General features: G+C 43.8%; 1 protein-coding gene across 1 annotated transcript in view; it reads right to left on the reverse strand.

The window, feature by feature from the left end:
- LOC128640585 (centrosome-associated protein CEP250-like) overlaps window positions 1-20526 on the reverse strand; it is a 220112-nt gene that overhangs the window by 167588 nt on the left and 31998 nt on the right. Inside the window, 1 exon segment of the mRNA XM_053693056.1 lies at window positions 19925-20185. Coding sequence (XP_053549031.1) covers window positions 19925-20185 — 261 coding nt within the window.

Raw genomic sequence — 20526 nt, forward strand, 5'->3', positions numbered from 1 at the left:
TGCAGCTTCCTGTTGGGAAGGAGAATATATTCCATAAGTAATGGATGATCCGTGGACTGGATACACTTAACAAGAGAAAACACCTGCCTTAAAGTGACAGGGCGGGCCGTGGACTGGATACACCACAAGAGAAAGAAATTTATCAGGTAAGCATAAATTTTGTTTTCTCTTGTAAGCTGTATCCAGTCCACGGGTTCATCCATTACTTGTGGGATACCAATACCAAAGCTTTAGGACACGGATGAAGGGAGGGACAAGGCAGGAATTTAAACGGAAGGCACCACTGCCTGCAAGACCTTTCTCCCAAAAATAGCCTCCGAGGAAGCAAAAGTATGAACAGAGGCCTCATTTTTAAAAGCCCATGTGGAAGCTACCGCTCTAGTAGAATGAGCTGTAATTCTTTCAGGAGGCTGCTGGCCAGCAGTCTCATAAGCTAAACGGATTATGCTTCTCAGCCAAAAAGAAAGAGAAGATCCCGAAGCCTTTTGGCCTCTCCTCTGTCCAGAGTAGACAAGAAACAATGCAGATGTTTGACGAAAATCCTTAGTAGCTTGTAAATAAAACTTTAATGTACGAACCACGTCAAGATTGTGTAACAGACGTTCCTTCTTTGAAGAAGGATTAGGACACAGTGACGGAATAACAATCTCCTGATTGATATTCTTATTAGATACCACCTTAGGAAGAAACTGGAAGAAACTTAGGTTTGGTACGCAAAACTACCTTATCTGCATGGAAGATCATATAAGGGGAATCACACTGTAAGGCAGAAAACTCTGAAACTCTTCGAGCCGAAGAGATAGCTACCCAAAACAGAACTTTCCAAGATAAAAGCTTGATATCTATGGAATGCAGAGGTTCAAACGGAACCCCTTGAAGAACTTTAAGAACTAAATTTAAACTCCATGGCGGAACAACAGGTTTAAACACAGGCTTGATTCTAACTAAAGCCTGACAAAACGCCTGAACGTCTGGAACATCTGCCAGACGCTTGTGCAGAAGAATAGACAGAGCAGAAATCTGTAATATCCTAGGAATCCTGACTTTACTCCATGAGTAACCCTTGGATTCACACCAATGAAGATATTTACACCATATCTTATGATAGATTTTCCTGGTGACAGGCTTTCGAGCCTGAATTAAGGTATCAATGACCGACTCGGAGAAACCACGTTTTGATCAAATCAAGCGTTCAATCTCCAAGCAGTCAGCCGCAAAGAAATTAGATTTGGATGTTTGAATGGACCTTGGAGTAGAAGGTCCTGCCTCAGCGGCAGAGTCCATGGTGTAAAGGATGACATGTCCACCAGATCTGCATACCAAGTCCTGCGTGGCCAAGCAGGTGCTATCAAAATCACTGAAGCTCTCTCCTGCTTGATCTTGGCAATCAAACGAGGGAGGAGAGGAAATGGTGGGAACACATAAGCCAGGCTGAAGGACCAGGGCACTGCTGCTAGAGAATCTATCAGTGCTGCCTGGGGAACCCTTGACCTGGCCCATAACAAGGAAGCTTGGCGTTCTGACAAGACGCCATCAGATCCAGTTCTGGTTTGCCCCATAGTTGAATCTGCCGACTTAGAAAATACGCCTCCCAGTTCTCTACTCCTGGGATATGGATAGCTGAGAGATGGCAAGAGTGAACCTCTGCCCATAGAATTATCTTTGAAACCTCCAACATTGCCAGGGGGCTTCTTGTTCCCCCCCTGATGGTTGATATAGGCTACAGTTGTGATATTGTCCGACTGAAATCTGATGAACCTGACCGCAGCTAGTTGAGGCCAAGCCTGAAGAGCATTGAATATCGCTCTCAGTTCCAGAATGTTTATCGGAAGGAGGGCTTCCTCCTGAGTCCACGAACCCTGAGCCTTCAGGGAGTTCCAGACTGCGTCCCAGCCCAGAAGGCTGGCCTTTGTCGTCACTATAGTCCACTCTGGCCTGTGGAAACTCATTCCCCTGGACAGATGGACCCGAGATAACCACCAGAGAAGAGAATCCCTGGTCTCCTGATCCAGATTTAGCAGAGGGGACAAATCTGTGTAGTCCCCATTCCACTGATTGAGCATGCAAAGTTGCAGTGGTCTGAGATGTAGGCGGGCAAACGAAACTATGTCCATTGCCGCTACCATTAGGCTGATTACTTCCATACACTGAGCCACTGACGGCCGAGAAGTGGAATGAAGAGCACGGCAGGAAGTTAGAAGCTTTGATAACCTAACCTCTGTGTGGCAAACCTCGCCACTTATGAACTATGCAGGAATTGTTATTTAGGCTAATAGTTAAAATGTATGTTAAACTGTATGTTACTGTTTAAACTCCCTGCTGTTTCAGTTGGGAAACCCCTTGTAGGGGAGACTGTTTTTAAAAAGTGTTTGTTTGTTTTTTTCTGTTGAAGAAATAGTTGTTGTTGACTCCCAAGCTATGTGTCGTCTAGTTCTTGGTGGAAAGGGGTTATTATTACAATTACCAAGAGTAGTTACTTGCTTGTCTCTGCTTACCAAAAAGATATTACAGATCCTACTACCTCTCTGCTACAATTACCAAGAGTAGTTACTTGCTTGTCTCTGCCTACCCAAAATATATTACAGATCCTACTGCATCTCTGCTACAATTGGTGGCAAGCGACGGGATTCAAACTGCACAGCAAGTCGTAGGACATGTGATGTATATGAACAGACGGTGAATGGGGACAGATTATACCAGACTAAAGAGAACTGCATTGAAGGAATTACAGGAGGCGAGAGGAATTATTGCCAGCAAGGCTGATTGCAGAGCTCATGGAGGGAGACCGGGTAGCAGGTACGGCCGTACCCATGGCGAACCCATGGCGAACAACGAAACTGAATTCCAAAAAGAGATGCGGACCGGTTGGCTTTTTTTCCGCTACCCCATTCGGAGGAGCTCCTGACACGGATATCAGCAGACGTACAGGAGTACTTGATGGTGACCCGACAAACCACCCCGAGACCCGGAGAGGGGCAACCAGTACACTCCAGTGCTGGTACAGGGAAAGCTAAGATTCCCTACCACGCATTCAAGGATCATACCGACACGGAGGATATCGATGGGTACTTACAGTACTTTGAGCGATTATGCCAACTGCATAATATTAGTACCGCTGACCAAGTTCCCCTACTGGCTGGCAAGTTATCCGGGCGGGCCGCTGAAGCCTGCCGCACCATACCAGATGAGGACAGCAGGGACTACCAGAAGGTAAAACAGGCCATCCTGACTAGGTATGCTATTACCCCGGAGGCATACCAACAGCGGTTCCGAGACCTGAAGAAAGATACCCACACTGAGTGGGCGCATCGGCTAACCAGGGCCGCTAAAGGCTGGCTGCAGGCAGCCCAAGTCACCCAGTTGGAAGACCTTTTACAACTCCTGTTGATGGAGCAATTCTTCCAAGGGGTGTCCACTGAATTGCAAAACTGGCTGAGAGATCGAAAACCGTGCACAGTACATACCGCAGCGACCTTGGCCGACGAATACCAAGACGCTCGGAGAGCTCAACGAACACAGCAATGCTCCAGTATTGGGGTCACCCCAACCCCCACTGCAGCTCCCACAACTCTGCTACCCCATACTGGAGGGGGAATCTACCCACCCCCTCCCCGATACCAGACTCGATCAGCTATCCGTTGCCATCTTTGTAACCAACAAGGGCACATTCAGAGAGACTGTCCCAGGAACAAGAACCGATCCACCTGGAACAACAAGAACAACTTGTCAAACAACCGGGCAGCTGTACACTGCTACCAGAACGAGCCACGACTACAGACCCAACCCGCAGTCTTCCACGAGGAACCCTTGGGCATCTTACACGAGGTAAACCCAGTACAGGCCGCTTCGGACAACCTACAAAGCCACCGCCAGGTGGTCTATATAGAGGGTCGGCATGTCCAAGGGCTGCGTGACTCTGGGGCCACCATAACCTTGTTCTGGCAACATTTAGTTTCCACCAATCAACTCACTGGAGACTGTGTAGCTGTCCGGGTGGCCGGGGGAGCCATTTACAAGATTCCCACAGCCAAAGTACACTTGGATTGGGGAGCAGGGTCGGGGAACGTAGAAGTGGACCTTATGCAAAATTTGCCCACAGACGTTATTTTGGGCAACGACTTAGGGGAGCTGACTTCAGCGTTTGCACCCCGAACCTCCCCACAAGCAGCACTGCCCGTGGTTACCCGACAACAGGCCTGCATCAACGCACTGGCTGATCACTCCGAGGCTCAGGTAAGCAATCACCCCCCTAATGTCTCTTGGGCCCCTCCACTAGAGTTTGGTAGCGAAGTGGCCACTGACCCTCGTTGCAAGTATATAGGGATAAGGTAGACCAGAATCAGGCAGGGTTGGAAGGAGAGAGGTACGGTTGGGACAAGGGGTTACTGTACAGAGAAGATAGTGGCTGGATCTATTCCCCTGTCCGTTCAGCAGTTAATAGTACCTCAGAGGTATAGACGAGAACTGCTACGGGTTGCCCACGATATTCCGGTCAGGCCACCTAGGAGTTAGTTGGACGAAGCACCGCCTAACTCAGAATTTCTTTTGGCCAGGGATCACCAAAGATATTAGGCAGTATTGCCAGACGTGTGACACCTGCCAACGAGTAGGGAAAAGAGGAGACCGATATAAGGCGAAGCTACACTCCCTCCCCATAATAGAGGAGCCTTTTAGTCGAGTGGCGGTGGACCTCATTGGCCCCCTACCCAAGCCTAGCCCCTCGGGGAAGAGGTATATACTCACGGTCGTGGATTATGCCACCCGATATCCCGAGGCAGTGGCTCTGGCTAATATTCATGCCAAGACCGTGGCGGATGCCCTCATCAGAATCTTCTCCCGCATGGGATTTCCCCGGGAGATTATTTCGGACCAGGGCACCCAGTTTACGGCCGAGATTACCCACCAGTTGTGGAGAGCATGTGGGGTGAAACCCATTGTAAATTCCGCTTATCACCCCCAGTCTAATGGGCTCTGTGAACGGTTTAATGGAACACTAAAACAGATGCTCCGCACGTTCATGAATACCCAGAAGAACTGGGAGCGGTTTCTACCCCATTTGCTTTTCGCCTACCGGGAGGTACCTCAGGAGTCCACGGGGTTCTCTCCCTTTGAATTATTATTCGGAAGGAGGGTACGGGGTCCCCTAGACTTAATCCGAGAGCATTGGGAGGGGGAAGTCACTAGTGACGGTACTCCTATCGTACCATACGTGCTGGAGTTTAGGGAGCGCCTGGAGGCCCCGACTCGGACCGTCCGCTCCAACCTTCAGGCGGCTCAAACCCGTCAGCGCGGTTGGTATAATAGGGGCGCCAGGGACCGCAGTTTTCAGACTGGGCAGAAGGTGCTAATCTTAAAACCAGTCAAAAATGATAAACTGCAGGCCTCCTGGCAGGGCCCATACAAGGTAGTGGAACAAATCTGTGACACCACCTATGTGATCGGCCCATGTACTGGAGCAGACGGTAGACGCATGCTCCATGTAAATATGTTGAAGCAGTACCATGAACGCGCAAAGGAGGTGAATGCTATTTGCGCCCCTGCCGCGGACGACGCAGACAGTTTACCTCTTCCCGACCTCCTAGGAATGAAGAACCGGAATGAAGGTCTGGGAGAGGTACAATTGGGTGAGCGGTTAAGTCCTCGGGAACGAGCTCAAATAGCAGAGCTACTGCAGGAAAAGAGAGACACGTTCTCCAACGTGCCTGGATATACTCGACTGGCCACCCATAGGGTAGAAACCCCAGGTCACCTCCCCATGCGTCAACCTCCATACCGCATACCAGAATCGGTGAGAGAACATATGCGGAAGGAGATTGACGAGATGCTACAGTTAGGAGTGATTGAGCACTCGGACAGCCCCTGGGCCTCGCAGGTAGTTCTAGTGCCAAAGCGGGACGGCACAACCCGCTTCTGCGTAGACTACCGGAAACTTAATGATAAAACCATCTCTGACGCCTACCCTATGCCCCGGATAGATGAGCTCCTAGATAAAATGGCTTGAGGCCAGTACCTCACCACCATAGATCTGTGTAAGGGGTACTGGCAGATCCCACTAGCCGAGGATGCCATCCCCAAATCAGCGTTCGTCACCCCGTTTGTCCTGTACCAATTCAAGATCATGCCATTCGGGATGAAGAACGCTCCGGCTACTTTCCAGCAAATGGTAGATCGGCTACTGGATGGGTCCCAAGCAGCTCCTGGGACAAGCATTTGAACCATATAGGGGCGATACTAGATCGCATTAGGGAGGCAGGATTAACCCTTAAGCCTATCAAATGTCATATAGGGATAGCGGAGGTCCAGTACCTAGGCAGGTAGCGGGCAGCAGAAGCCAGAACCGGCCAAGGTAGAGGCCATAGCCAAGTGGCCCACTCCCCGTACCAAGACCCAAGTGCTAGCCTTTCTAGGTACCGCAGGCTATTATAGGAAGTTTGTACCTAATTATAGTACCCTAGCCAAACCCCTCACCGACCTCACCCGTAAAAACCTTCCGAAGATTGTTACTTGGAGCCCAGAGTGTGAACAAGCATTCCAAGAACTGAAAAACGCTCTCGTAAATGCCCCTATCCTTGCTGCCCCGGATCCAACTAAATGCTTTCTCGTCCATACAGACGCTTCTATGTTTGGATTGGGAGCCGTGCTGAGCCAAGTCGGGGCTGATGGCAGCGAGCATCCTGTGGCCTACCTAAGCAGGAAACTGTTACCCCGAGAAGTTAGCTATGCCGCCATCGAAAAGGAATGCCTGGCCGTGGTGTGGGCCCTCAAGAAACTTCAGCCATATCTATATGGACAACAATTTTCCCTGCTCACAGATCACAACCCGTTGGTGTGGCTGAACAGGGTATCCGGAGACAATGCCCGGCTGTTGCGCTGGAGTTTGGCGCTGCAGCCGTTTGACTTAACAATCCATTACCGACCTGGGAAGCAAAACGGCAACGCCGACGGGTTGTCCAGACAAACTGAACTTGAACCTTGATCTGTGAACACTCCTCCGGACCTCCCCAAGCCAATCCGTTGGGATCAGACTGGGTATACCGGTTTGGTTCTGGGGGAGCATTGTGGCAAACCTCGCCACTTATGAACTATGCAGGAATTGTTATTTAGGCTAATGGTTAAAATGTATGTTAAACTGTATGTTACTGTTTAAACTTCCTGCTGTTTCAGTTGGGAAACCCATTGTAGGGGGAGACTGTTTTTAAAAAGTGTTTGTTTTTTTTTCTGTTGAAGAAATAGTTGTTGTTGACTCCCAACCTATGTGGCGTCTAGTTCTTGGTGGAAAGGGGTTATTATTACAATTACCAAGAGTAGTTATTTGCTTGTCTCTGCTTACCAAAAAGATATTACAGATCCTACTACCTCTCTGCTACAATTACCAAGAGTAGTCATTTGCTTGTCTCTGCTTACCAAAAAGATATTACAAATCCTACTGCCTTTCTGCTACAATTACCAAGAGTAGTTACTTGCTTGTCTCTGCCTACCCAAAATATATTACAGATCCTACTGCCTCTCTGCTACACTCTGTCAGAAAATTTTTAATTTCTACTGAATCTATCAGTGTTCCTAGGAAGGAAACTCTTGTGAGAGGGGAGAGAGAACTCTTTTCTTCGTTCACCTTCCACCCGTGAAACCTCAGAAAGGCCAGAACAATGTCCGTATGGGACTTGGCGATTTGAAAAGTCGACACCTGTATCAGAATGTCGTCTAGGTAAGGAGCCACCGATATACCCCGTGGCCTTAGAACAGCCAGTAGGGACCCTAGAACCTTCGTAAAGATTCTTGGTGCCATGGCTAACCCGAAGGGGAGCCACAAACTGGTAATGCCTGTCTAAGAAGGCGAACCTGAGGAACTGATGATGATCTCTGTGAATCGGAATGTGGAGATAAGCATCCTTTAAGTCCACGGTAGTCATATATTAACCCCGCTGGATCATAGGGAGGATGGTTCGGATAGTCTCCATCTTGAAGGATGGGACCCTGAGAAATTTGTTTAGGATCTTGAGATCCAAGATTGGTCTGAAATTTCCCTCTTTTTTGGGAACTATAAACAGATTTGAATAGATGCCCTGCCCCTGTTCCTCCCTTGGAACTGGGTGGATCACTCCCATAACCAGAAGGTCTTGAACACAACGTAAGAATACCTCTCTCTTTATCTGGTTTACAGATAATTGTGAGAGATGAAATCTCCAATTTGGAGATGAAGCTTTGAAGTCCAGAAGATATCCCTGGGAAACAATCTCTAATGCCCAGGGATCCTGGACGTCTCTTGCCCAAGCCTGGGCGAAGAGAGAAAGTCTGCCCCCTACTAGATCCGGTCCCGGATCGGGGGCTACTCCTTCATGCTGTCTTAGAGGCGGAAGCAGGTTTTTTGGCCTGCTTCCCCTTGTTCCAAGCCTGGTTGTGTCTCCAGACTGGTTTGGACTAGGCGAAATTTCCCTCTTGTTTTGCATTAGAGGAAGTTGAAGCTGCGCCACTCTTGAAGTTTCGAAATGAACGAAAATTATTCTGTTTGGTCCTTAATTTATTGGACCTATCCTGAGGAAGGGCGTGACCTTTTCCTCCAGTAATATCAGAAATGATCTCCTTCAGGCCCGGCCCGAATAGGGTCTGTCCTTTGAAGGGGATGTTAAGAAGCTTAGACTTTGAAGTAACGTCTGCTGACCAGGACTTAAGCCATAGCGCCCTGCGCGCCAGAATGGCAAAACCGGAATTCTTAGCCGTTAGTTTGGTTAGATGAAAAATGGCATCAGAAATAAAGGAATTAGCTAACTTGAGAACTTTAATCCTGTCTAAAATATCATCTAACGGGGTCTCCACCTGTAGAGCCTCCTCAAGAGACTCGAACCAAAAAGCCGCTGCAGCAGTAACTGGGGCAATGCATGCATGCAAGAGGCTGGAGAATAAAACCTTGATGGATAAAAATGTTCTTAAGGAGACCCTCCAATTTTTAATCCATAGGATCTAAGAAAGCACAACTGTCCTCGACGGGGATAGTTGTACGCTTAGCTAGGGTAGAAACAGCACCCTCCACCTTAGGGACTGTCTGCCACAAGTCCCGTATAGCGACATCTATGGGAAACATCTTTTTAAAAGGGGAGAGAACGAAACACCTGGTCTATCCCATTCCTTAGTAATAATTTCCGAGAACCTCTTAGGGACTGGAAAGACATCAGTGTAAACAGGCACTGCAAAGTATTTGTCCATTTTACACAATTTCTCTGGAACTACAATGGGGTCACAGTCATCCAGAGTCGCTAAAACCTCCCTGAGCAATAAGCGGAGGTGTTCAAGCTTAAATTTAAAGGCTGTAATCTCAGAATTGGACTGAAGTAACATCTTCCCTGAATCTGAAATCTCACCCTCAGATAGCAACTCCTTTGCCGCGGCTTTGGAGCATTGTGAGGGTATATCAGACATAGCTACTAAAGCGTCAGAAAGCTCTGTATTTGTTCTAGCCCCAGAGCTGTCTCGTTTTCCTTGTAACCCTGGCAGTTTGGACAATACCACTGTGAGGGTATTAGTCATAACTGCCGCCATGTCTTGTAAGGTAAACGCATTGGACGCACTAGATGTACTTGGCGTCACTTGAGCGGGAGTTATAGGTTCTGACACGTGGGGAGAGCTAGATGGCATAACCTCCCTTTTGTCAGTCTCAGAAACCTCTGGTGATAAATCTTTAAAAGCCATAATATGGTCTTTATAATTTATAGAAATTTCAGTACATTTGGTACACATTCTAAGAGGGGGTTCCACAATGGCTTCTAAACATATTGAACAAGGAGTTTCCTCTATGTCAGACATGTTTAACAGACTAGTAATGAGACCAGCAAGCTTGGAAAACACTTTAATAAATGTGAAACAGCAATTAAACAAAAACGGTACTGTGCCTTTAAGAGACAAAAACTATCACATAAACTGCAAAACAGTGTTAAAAAGTAGTAAACTCTTCGAAATTTTTACAGTGTATATAAGGGACTAAAGCAGCATTGCACCCACTTGCAAATGGATGATTAACCCTTTAGGCCCCAAACCGGATTTGAAAAACGTTAAAAAACGTTAATAAACCGTTAAGACCTTGCCACAGCTCTGCTGTGGCTCCTACCTGCCCTCAAATACGATTTAGGGAAGAAATAAGTCCTCTATAGTGGTCCTCAGATGCCAGAGGACTCCTTTTGGGAAGCTGGATGTCTCAGTCTGTATAAAAACTGCGCATCTAGAGCGCGAAAATAGGCCCCTCCCACCATGCACTCAATGTCAGAGGGCCTTAAGAAAATACTCCTAGGAGTATCTGACTAGCCATGTGGAAACTAGGCCCCAAATAAAAGACATCTCCCTCAGAGAAAAAACGTCCTATTTATGAAACATGTAAACGTTTTGTCACTAAGTAATATGAGTATTAACATGAATACTACCCTTTTTTGCAAGCATGATCCCAGTCGTTGTTAAATCACTGCATCAGGCTTACCTCAATTATACAAGGCTCTGTCAGCATTTTCTAGATCTTATCATCTCTCTAGAAATAAATATACTGAACATACCTCGAAGCAGGTAATCTGCAAACCGTTCCCCCAACTGAAGTCTTTCCCATACTCTTCAGTTATGCGTGAGAACAGCAATGGACCTTAGTTACAAACCGCTAAGATCATCAACCTCCAGACAGATTCTTCTTCTAATTTCTGCCTGGGAGTAAAACAGTACGACGCCGGTACCGTTTAAAAATAACAAACTCTTGATTGAAGGTAAAAACTACACTAAGTCACCACATATCTCTTATACTTTCTATCTTGTCGAGAGTTGCAAGAGAATGACTGGGAGTGGCAGTTAGGGGAGGAGCTATATAGACAGCTCTGCTGTGGGTGTCCTCTTGCAACTTCCTGTTGGGAAGGAGAATATCCCACAAGTAATAGATGAACCCGTGGACTGGATACACCTTACAAGAGAAATAATTTTCTCACCATAGATGAGAAAACATAAAGGTTTGACGGTACCATTATATATCAAGCTCAAGACAAGAGAGCCTCTTGGTCCATCCTGTCTACAGGATGAGTTAAACAAGTAAACAGTTTACATTTTTAGAAGAAAAAAATTATCACATAAAAACGTTACTGTTTCTTTAAATTTTAAAACACAATTTTTTATTTTTATGTGCAGCAGGAAGGTAACTTAGCACGCAGTTACTGCCCAACCTGTCAACACCTCAGCATACCCTGCTGAGGTACCCATCTGAAAACGTTACTGTTTCTTTATTTTGTAAAACGAAGCCCTTAGCCCAATAGACTCATAACTGTCTACATCTCTAGGCATAAGAGGCCCGGAACATAACTGTATACTTTGTCCGGCCCCCTGATATGGGAAAACACTAAGTACAGTGCTAAACAGAAAAACTCCTCCTTCCGTTGCCAAACTCGGAAGTGGAGAAGAAAGTGTGCAGCCAAAATTGTCACCACACGTAGCTCCGCCCATTGTGGGCTTTACAATATTAAACTCCCGGTCGCCATTATGATAGTTAAAACAAATAAGCCACAGGGAGCAAACTGACTATATGTGAAGTATACACAAATTTTTCCACCGCAACTCCTGCTCACAGGAAATTAAAGTCTTTAGTTTTATCTATATGTATTCTTGTCTTTTATCTCCCATTTCACTAGATTATAGGATTGTAGATGTTTTATTATTAATATGTAGTATGATCTAATTGTATAGCCACTTTCAACTGATTTAGTGCAATATAGCTTCACTATACAGGCAGGAATGTGTTAACTATCACATGTGTGTTCAATTTCATTTTTGAAGTGTATCCCTTTAAAAGGGCATTCCGGTAAGTGCAGACTATAGTAGTGAACAAGTGTGGAGATCCCACACGAAACATGTCTGCTGTTTCCTGCACTGCCGGATATTCTTTCCTGCTGATGTGAGCTGCTTGCTCCCCCATGGTTTTACCTGTATTCACCACCAATAAAGATTCTCTTTCCAGCTACACCCAATACCAGGAACAGGCTCCCTTTGACGTGTGCACGCTGAAGAAACGCTGCCGAATACACACGTGGTGCAGGTGAGCGCCATATATCTATTGCTTCTTGTGACTATATGTGAAGTCTGGGGGCAGATAGGGCAACCGCTTGCTGAACAGCAGCTTAGCCTCTAAATGAAACCAACGTATCACTTCCCACTGAAAGTTTATCTTCCCTCAGCCCTAGTGAACACAAGGTCCCCAGATATAAAACCACTTATTTTTTTCCTCAGACAAGTGCCTGCTTATAATGTGCTGTCGCTGAAAAACCCCTCCTTTAGTATTTAGGAGATAAGTCCCAGATCAATAAGTGCTCCACTTCTACTGAGATCATCCCAGACCCAGAATAAAAAGTCAGCACTTCCCTTTGTATTCTGCCCGACAGTAGGGCAGCTCAGCAGGTTTAAGAGGTCCTCTCCCTCACATAGCCCTGTGGAAAAAAGATAAAGCCTGAGTAATCTTGCTTAGGCTATCAGGATTAGGGCAGCATAAATGTATGGGAGGCGCAGTGAAAATTATGTCCCACAAGTTCCCATTGCTCTAAAGCCACCAAAGCTCTACTGAAGAGACTGAGGTGGACTACAGCTACACCCTAGAACAAAGCAGCACAATCTTGCACTACTTTAAAAATAATAAACTCTTGACTGAAGAATCTTTTCTAACACCTCACTTTACCTCTTCCTATCACTAACGTAGGCAAAGAAAATGACTGGAGTGGGAGGGAGGGGAGGAGCTATTTAACAGCTTTGCTGTGGTGCTCTTTGCCTCCTCCTGCTGACCAGGAGGTGAATATCCCATTAGTAATTAAGATGATCCGTGGACTCATTGTGTCATTAAAAAAAAAAATATGTAGTGTGTGTGTGTCATTTGTCATTGAAACTTATAGTGTCCAAACACTTCATGCAATAAATGTTTTTATGTATGTGTGTATATATATTCATATATATATATATATATATATATATATATATCAGGGCTGCAACTAACGATTATTTTCATAATCGATTAATCAGCCGATTATTTTTTTCAAATAATCGACTAATCGGATAAAAAAAATCCTATATTTAAAGTAAAATCCACATACTAAGTGTTATAAATATAAACTTCAGACTAAAACTTTACATTAACACAACTGTTGGTCCAATTTTATATAATTAAGCAAAACAAAACCACAAACTGTTTGTAAAGGGGTAGAAGTAGAAAGAGGTAGACTACCGCTGTTTATAACATTCTGTTATTCACTCTTTCAGAAAGTTTGCATTGAAATGCACAAATGTCACCATGTCCACATGCTCCTGGCTGAGGCTGGCTCTCTTTTTTGCAGCTATTTTGCCTACAGCAGAGAAGAGGCGCTCAGATGGTGTTGAGGTGCCTGAGATGCATAAGTAGGGTTTTGTCAATTTCACCAAGGTGGGCTATTTATCTTTGTTAGTTCTCCACCAATGCAAGGAGCCTCTTAACAAAGTAAGCCTTGACTTCATTCTGACATAAAAATATCTTTAATATCTATATGCAGTGGTAAATAACCATCTATAAGGTTAGGGGAAAAATATGTAGTCCACTCTTAAAATAACAGATATATACTTACAGTGGTTGAATTTGGAACATATTCCAATTAATTAAAAATATAAAAAAAACAAAAAAAAGGCAAAAGGGCTAAAGTCTATATATCAGTAACAGGACACAGCCTTACAAATTTATATATACAGTACATATATTAGCAAAAGCAAGCAATCCGCTAAAAATTGTGCAAACAGGTAATAGTGAAATCAATTCATATAACAAATGCCATCAATCTAGGCTAGGTGTAAATAACAAGCTTGGCACTATATTATGCAAAGCACAGTCCCAAATCACCTGATTTTATATAAACAATCCAAATGATAACTCCTATTTTATTTCTGGGTTGCACATAAGACAGGAGTAGTTGTAAACTTAAAAATAAACATACGCCTAGATTTAGAGTTCTGCGTTAGCCGTCAAAAGCAGCGTTAAGGGGTCCTAACGCTGCTTTTGGTCGCCCGCTGGTATTTAGAGTCAAGCAGGAAAGGGTCTACCGCTCACTTTCAAGCCGCGACTTTTCCATACCGCAGATCCACTTACGCCAATTGCGTATCCTATCTTTTCAATGGGATCTTCCTAACTCTGGTATTTAGAGTCTTGGCTGAAGTGAGTGGTAGACCCTCTACCGACAAGACTCCAGCCGCAAAAAAAAGTCAGTAGTTAAGAGCTTTATGGGCTAACGCCGGTTTATAAAGCTCTTAACTACAGTGCTCTAAAGTACACTAACACCCATAAACTACCTATGTACCCCTAAACCGAGGCCCCCCCACATCGCCGCCACTATAATTTTTTTAACCCCTAATCTGCCGACCACACACTGCCGCCACCTACATTATCCCTATGAACCCCTAATCTGCTGCCCCTAACATCGCCGACACCTACATAATATTTATTAACCCCTAATCTGCCCCCCGCAATGACGCCGCTACCTAACTACACTTATTAACCCCTAATGTGCCGACCGGACCTCGCTGCCACTATAATTAAGTTATTAACCCCTAAACCGCCGCACTCCTGCCTCGCAAACCTTATAATAAATAGTATTAACCCCTAATCTGCCCCCCCCCAAGTCGCCACCACCTAACTTCATGTATTAACCCCTAATCTGCCGACCGGACCTCGCCGCTACTCTAATAAATGTATTAACCCCTAAAGCTAAGTCTAACCCTAACACCCCCCTAAATTAAATATAATTTTAATCTAACGAAATAAATTAAATCTTATTAACTAAAGTATTCCTATTTAAAATTAAATACTTACCTGTAAAATAAACCCTAATATAGCTACAATATAACGAATAATTATATTGTAGCTATTTTAGGATTTATATTTATTTTACAGGCAACTTTGTATTTATTTTAACTAGGTACAATAGCTATTAAATAGTTCTTTACTATTTAATAGCTACCTAGTTACAATTAAACCTAACACTACACTATCAATAAATTAAATAAATAAATTACCTACAATTACATACAATTAAATAAACTAAACTAAATACAAAAAATAAAAGAAGATTACAAGAATATTAGGCTAATTACACCTACTCTAAGCCCCCTAATAAAATAAAAAAGCCCCCCCAAAATAATAAAGGTCATTACCCTATTCTAAATTAAAAAGTAACCAACTCTTTTACCAGCCCTTAAAAGGGCTTTTTGCGGGGCATGCCCCAAAGTAATCAGCTCTTTTGCCTGTAAAAAAAAATACAACCCCCCCAACAATAAAACCCACCACCCACATACCCCCCTTAAATAAACCTAACACTACCCCCCTGAAGATCTCCCTACCTTGAGTCGTCTTCACCCAGCCGGGCCGAAGTCTTCATCCGATGGGGCAGAAGAGGACATCCAGACCGGCAGAAGTCTTCATCCTATCCGGGCAGAAGAGGACATCCGGACCGGCAGACATCTTCATCCAAGCGGCATCTTCTATCTTCATCCATCCGACGAGGAGCGGCTCCATCTTCAAGACCTCCAGCGCGGAACATCCTTCTTCCCCAACGACTACCCGACGAATGAAGGTTCCTTTAAGTGACGTCATTCAAGATGGCGTCCCTCGAATTCCAATTGGCTGATAGGATTCTGGAACAAATAGTTTCCATCTTGAATGACGGTACTCTAAGAAACTTGTTTAGACTCTTGAAATCTAAAATAGGCCTGAAGGTTCCCTCCTTGATTGGGAACCACAAACAAAATGGAATAAAATCCCAGATCCCGTTCCTGAATCGGAACTATTACTCCCAGGTCATAGAAGTCTCTTACACAGAGCAAGAACACCTCTCTTCTTGTCTGGTCTACAGATTATCCTGAAAACAGAAAACTGCCACTGGGAGGAAAACTTTTGAACTCTAACTTGTATCCATGGGACCTATTTTCCATTTCCCAGATAACCATGAAAAATGTTACTGTATCTTTAAAAACTTAAAAAGAAACTATTTTTTTATTTTTTTTATATTCTATATCCATCCTAAGTCACAAAGGATGAATAAAAGAAATACACATGCAAAATCTTGTAATAAAAGATAACCATGAAAAACATTACTGTCTCTTTAAAAATTAAAAAGAAACTTTATATTTTTCAGAGCAACAGAAGGATAAAAAAAGAACGTAACTATATTAGAACCTATCTACACCTCAGCCTAACATTGCTGAGGTGTCCATCTCACTTTGAAACCATAAAATCCCGAACTTTATTATAACAAGTTGCAAGGAAGAAAAATAAGATACTGGTTCTAATTTCATTCAAAACGGATTCAGACCACAGCAGTGGCGCAATCCAGTCCCACATAAGGCACAACATTAATTACTGTGCTACCAGGCATCCTTCCGATATCTTATTTACAAAATTAGATTTGCCCCTGGATCTGGATTTCTTATCATGGGATAAAAATGCTCCCTTTCCACCTGTAACAGTGGAAATAATAGAATTCAAACCTGGTCCAAACAAGATTTTACTCTGAAACAATAAAGATAAAAGCCAAGACTTTGAAACCATCTCTGCAGACCAAAATTAACTATAAGGGCCTTCAAGTGAGGACAGCCTGAGCCGCATTTTTTGTATTAATGAGATTAATTTCAATTATCGCATCACAAATAAAGTAGTTAGCCAATCTTAAAAAGCTTATATGTTCCTGAATATCCTCTAAAGAACATTTAACTGACACCAACTCAGACAAAGAATTGCACCAGAGTGATGCTGCTCAAGCAACATAAGCGATTCCTACAGCTGGTTGAAACAACAGACCCCCTTCCTGAGATAGATTTCTAATTTCCTATCCATAAGATCTCTGAAAGAACAGCTATCTTCCAGAGGAATTGTGACTCTTTTCCTAAAGTAGAAATGGCTTTATCCACTTTCAAATTGGATTTCCAAAGTTCTAAATTAGAAGCTGAAAACAGAAACATCTTCAATCTTGGGGAAGGGATAAAAGCAACCCCAGACTTGTTTAATTCCTTGGATATAATTTCAGACACTGCATCAGGAACAGGAAAAACATCAACAGACTTAGCTTTTGGTTTGAAGATTAGATCCAGCTGTTCTACAGTCTTTTTCTCAACAGGTTTAGGTTCCTGAACCCCCAAAATCTGTAAAACGTCCTTAAGTAAGGAATGTAAATGCTCTACCTTGAAGTTAAATGACACCTCCTCAGAATCCTGATCCGGATTCGAGGACAAATCCTCTAAAGGCAACTCATCCTCAGAGGATGAGTTAGAGACCTCAGAGTCTGAATCCTGAACTAGCTTGACAGAAGCAGATACAGTAAGTAAATCACTTCTAGCAGAAGTACTAGAGGAAATACGTTTGCGCTTATTTTTACTTGAAGGCAGCATAGGTGTCAAAACCTTAAAAATAGTGGACTTTAGGTAGTCCTTAAAACCGGAGTAAAAAGGTTCTCACTGACTGAAGGTAAACTGATCTTGCGGTAGTAGAAGTAGACATTTGAGAATGCAATATAGAATTTAAACAGGTACTGCAAAGCTGATCTGGAGGACAGACAGTAACCAGTTTGTAAAGCATATTTGTTGGTTGGAAACTCAAAATCTGTGGGTCTATCTTCTGAAGGTTGTACCCCAGAAGGGACAGTTCCAGTCTGCTCCATTACAAAAATTAAAGTAAATTAAACAGCACAGAATAATACAGAAGATATATTACAATAGGAAATGACAAAACAATATTCACACCAATAGTGAGAAAAAAGGACCAGAGTTGAGTGAAAGCAAGGTTAACCATTAAACTGCAATTGCTGAAGGCAGTAATAATAATAAAAATAAGTACGCCCTTAAAACGACTCCCCTGCTCCTGTTATAGGGAATCTCACCCTATCCAAAATACTGCTCAGCAAGGAAGACCAGCATGTCTGATGCTAATGGTAGCTGCCAACAGAGTGAGGAAGGAGCGGCGAGCGAGCGAAAAGGGCTGTGCGTTGGAAAATTACTTAAAGCTATCTATTCTAGAGAGAAATGACACTAATGCTGCGCTATGAACAAGCCCAGCTGCGCACCCAATAAACCACCCCAGGCACCCTCAAAGCGCTCAATGTGACCCTGCTGTATCTAGTCAGAAATGAGGAGAGTTATAAATCACTACCGGCAGAATAAAAAACTTTAACTAGGGTGGTCCCTTTGAAAAAAATTTGCGTTGGGTTTAAAACACAACACTGAGCATCCTGCCAATTACTAATAAAAATGTTTCAGCGCATTAACGAACAATGATAATATGTGTAGCTGTTAGGGAGCTCGGCTGTGTTACCATCATGCTATCATCTGGCTATGATGTACACTTGTGTATCTACCCACTGATAGCCTGTGGGCTGTGTTACCATCATGCTATAATCTGGCTATGATGTACACTTGCGTATGTACCCACTGATAGCCTGTGGGCTGTGTTACCATCATGCTATAATCTGGCTATGATGTACACTTGCGTATGTACCCACTGATAGCCTGTGGGCTGTGTTACGATCATGCTATCATCTGGCTATGATCTACACTTGCGTATGTACCCACTGATAGCCTGTGGGCTGTGTTACGATCATGCTATCATCTGGCTATGATGTACACTTGCGTATGTACCCACTGATAGCCTGTGGGCTGTGTTACCATCATGCTATCATCTGGCTATGATGTACACTTGCGTATGTACCCACTGATAGCCTGTGGGCTGTGTTACGATCATGCTATCATCTGGCTATGATGTACACTTGCGTATGTACCCACTGATAGCCTGTGGGCTGTGTTACCATCATGCTATCATCTGGCTATGATGTACACTTGCGTATGTACCCACTGATAGCCTGTGGGCTGTGTTACCATCATGCTATCATCTGGCTATGATGTACACTTGTGTATGTACCCACTGATAGCCTGTGGGCTGTGTTACCATCATGCTATCATCTGGCTATGATGTACACTTGCGTATGTACCCACTGATAGTCTGTGGGCTGTGTTACCATCATGCTATCATTTGGCTATGATGTACACTTGCATATGTACCCACTGATAGCCTGTGGGCTGTGTTAAAGATGCAGGTATTTACCCAGCAAACACCTACTCTACTGTTCTTACCCAGATGTAACATGAGGCTACAGTAGAGAGCCCATCCAGTACTGCACTAGACAGTAGAGAATATAGAGTACATCTACAGGAGGTGGCTGAACAGCCAGTCCCAGCAACACCTGAGGCAGGCTTGTGGCCAGAACTCCCGCAGGAGATTTACATTGCACAGCCAGTACTCTCCTATGCCCCTCTTCTTGCGTTTTACCTTATGAGGAGAATAAAGGATCAGAGATCCCCTAATAAAATCCTGAACACCTTAATCTTCACCTGCTCATAGAGAGGCAAAGAAAACTGGGAGGTACAGGGAAGTAGGACAGATATTAAAGCTCTTGGTGTAGGATGTCTTTGCCTCTTCCTGGTGGCCAGGTGATGAACTACCAACAGTTAGGAATCGTGGCCTCTGACCACCTTAAAGAAAAAAGACTGATCAATAGAAGGAGAATAGGAAATGGAGAGTAAGTGAAAATTGTGGGTAAGGGAAGAGAGAGCAAACAGTAAGGGGAGATTGGGGAGACAGATTAAAGAACAGTAAGGGCAGGGGAAAGATGGGGAGGTGAGATGTGGAGGAGGGCTAGGCCAAGAGAAGCATGATCAAGGGGAAGGAAAAAGAAAAATGAAACCGAGGGGAGATCAGTGGGAGGGATAATGTGAGAGGAGACTGACAAAATAAGCAATATGGATACCTAGAAGCATATTATTCAGCATTCATGTTGCGGTTAGATTTCTCACAATCCTGTATGTCAGCAATTGTGCTGGCAGCGTCAGGTTACTACAAATTCTGTGTTGCCTGATTTATTACCTCTTGTATTCGGTCTCTCTCATTCTGGATATTTCTCACGGCAGTCTCTAGGGTATCTCTGTCCTTCTGTGCGTATCTCAGCTCTGTCTCTAGGCTCTCTCTCAGACGCTCACTGTCCTCCACGAGCAGCCGTATCTTTGTTTTTTCTACTTCCTGCTGTGAGCGCTCTCCTTCACAAAGCCTCAGATTCTCCTGGGCTGAGACTTTCTCTTGCTCAGACTGCTGTAGCTTTGCTAGTAGAGACTCTTTGTCTTTCTCCATCTGTACAGAGGTGAAAGCTCATAAAATAAGGTGCGAGACCGCAAATAGACAGAAACTTCCACCATCCTTTGAAAGTTTGATCTTTGTTTATTTCATGCACTAATAATAATAATAATAATAATAATAATAAAAATACTAATACTACTAATACTACTACTAATAATAATAATAATAATACTAATAATACAAATAATAATACTAATACTACTAAAAATAATAATAATAAAAATACTAATACTACTACTAATAATACTAATAATACAAATAATAATACTAATACTACTACTACTAATACAGTAATACTACTACTAATACAAATAATACAAATAATAATACTACTA

The sequence above is a fragment of the Bombina bombina genome, chromosome 9 (assembly GCF_027579735.1).
Source record: "Bombina bombina isolate aBomBom1 chromosome 9, aBomBom1.pri, whole genome shotgun sequence".
Taxonomy (NCBI): Eukaryota; Metazoa; Chordata; class Amphibia; order Anura; family Bombinatoridae; genus Bombina; species Bombina bombina.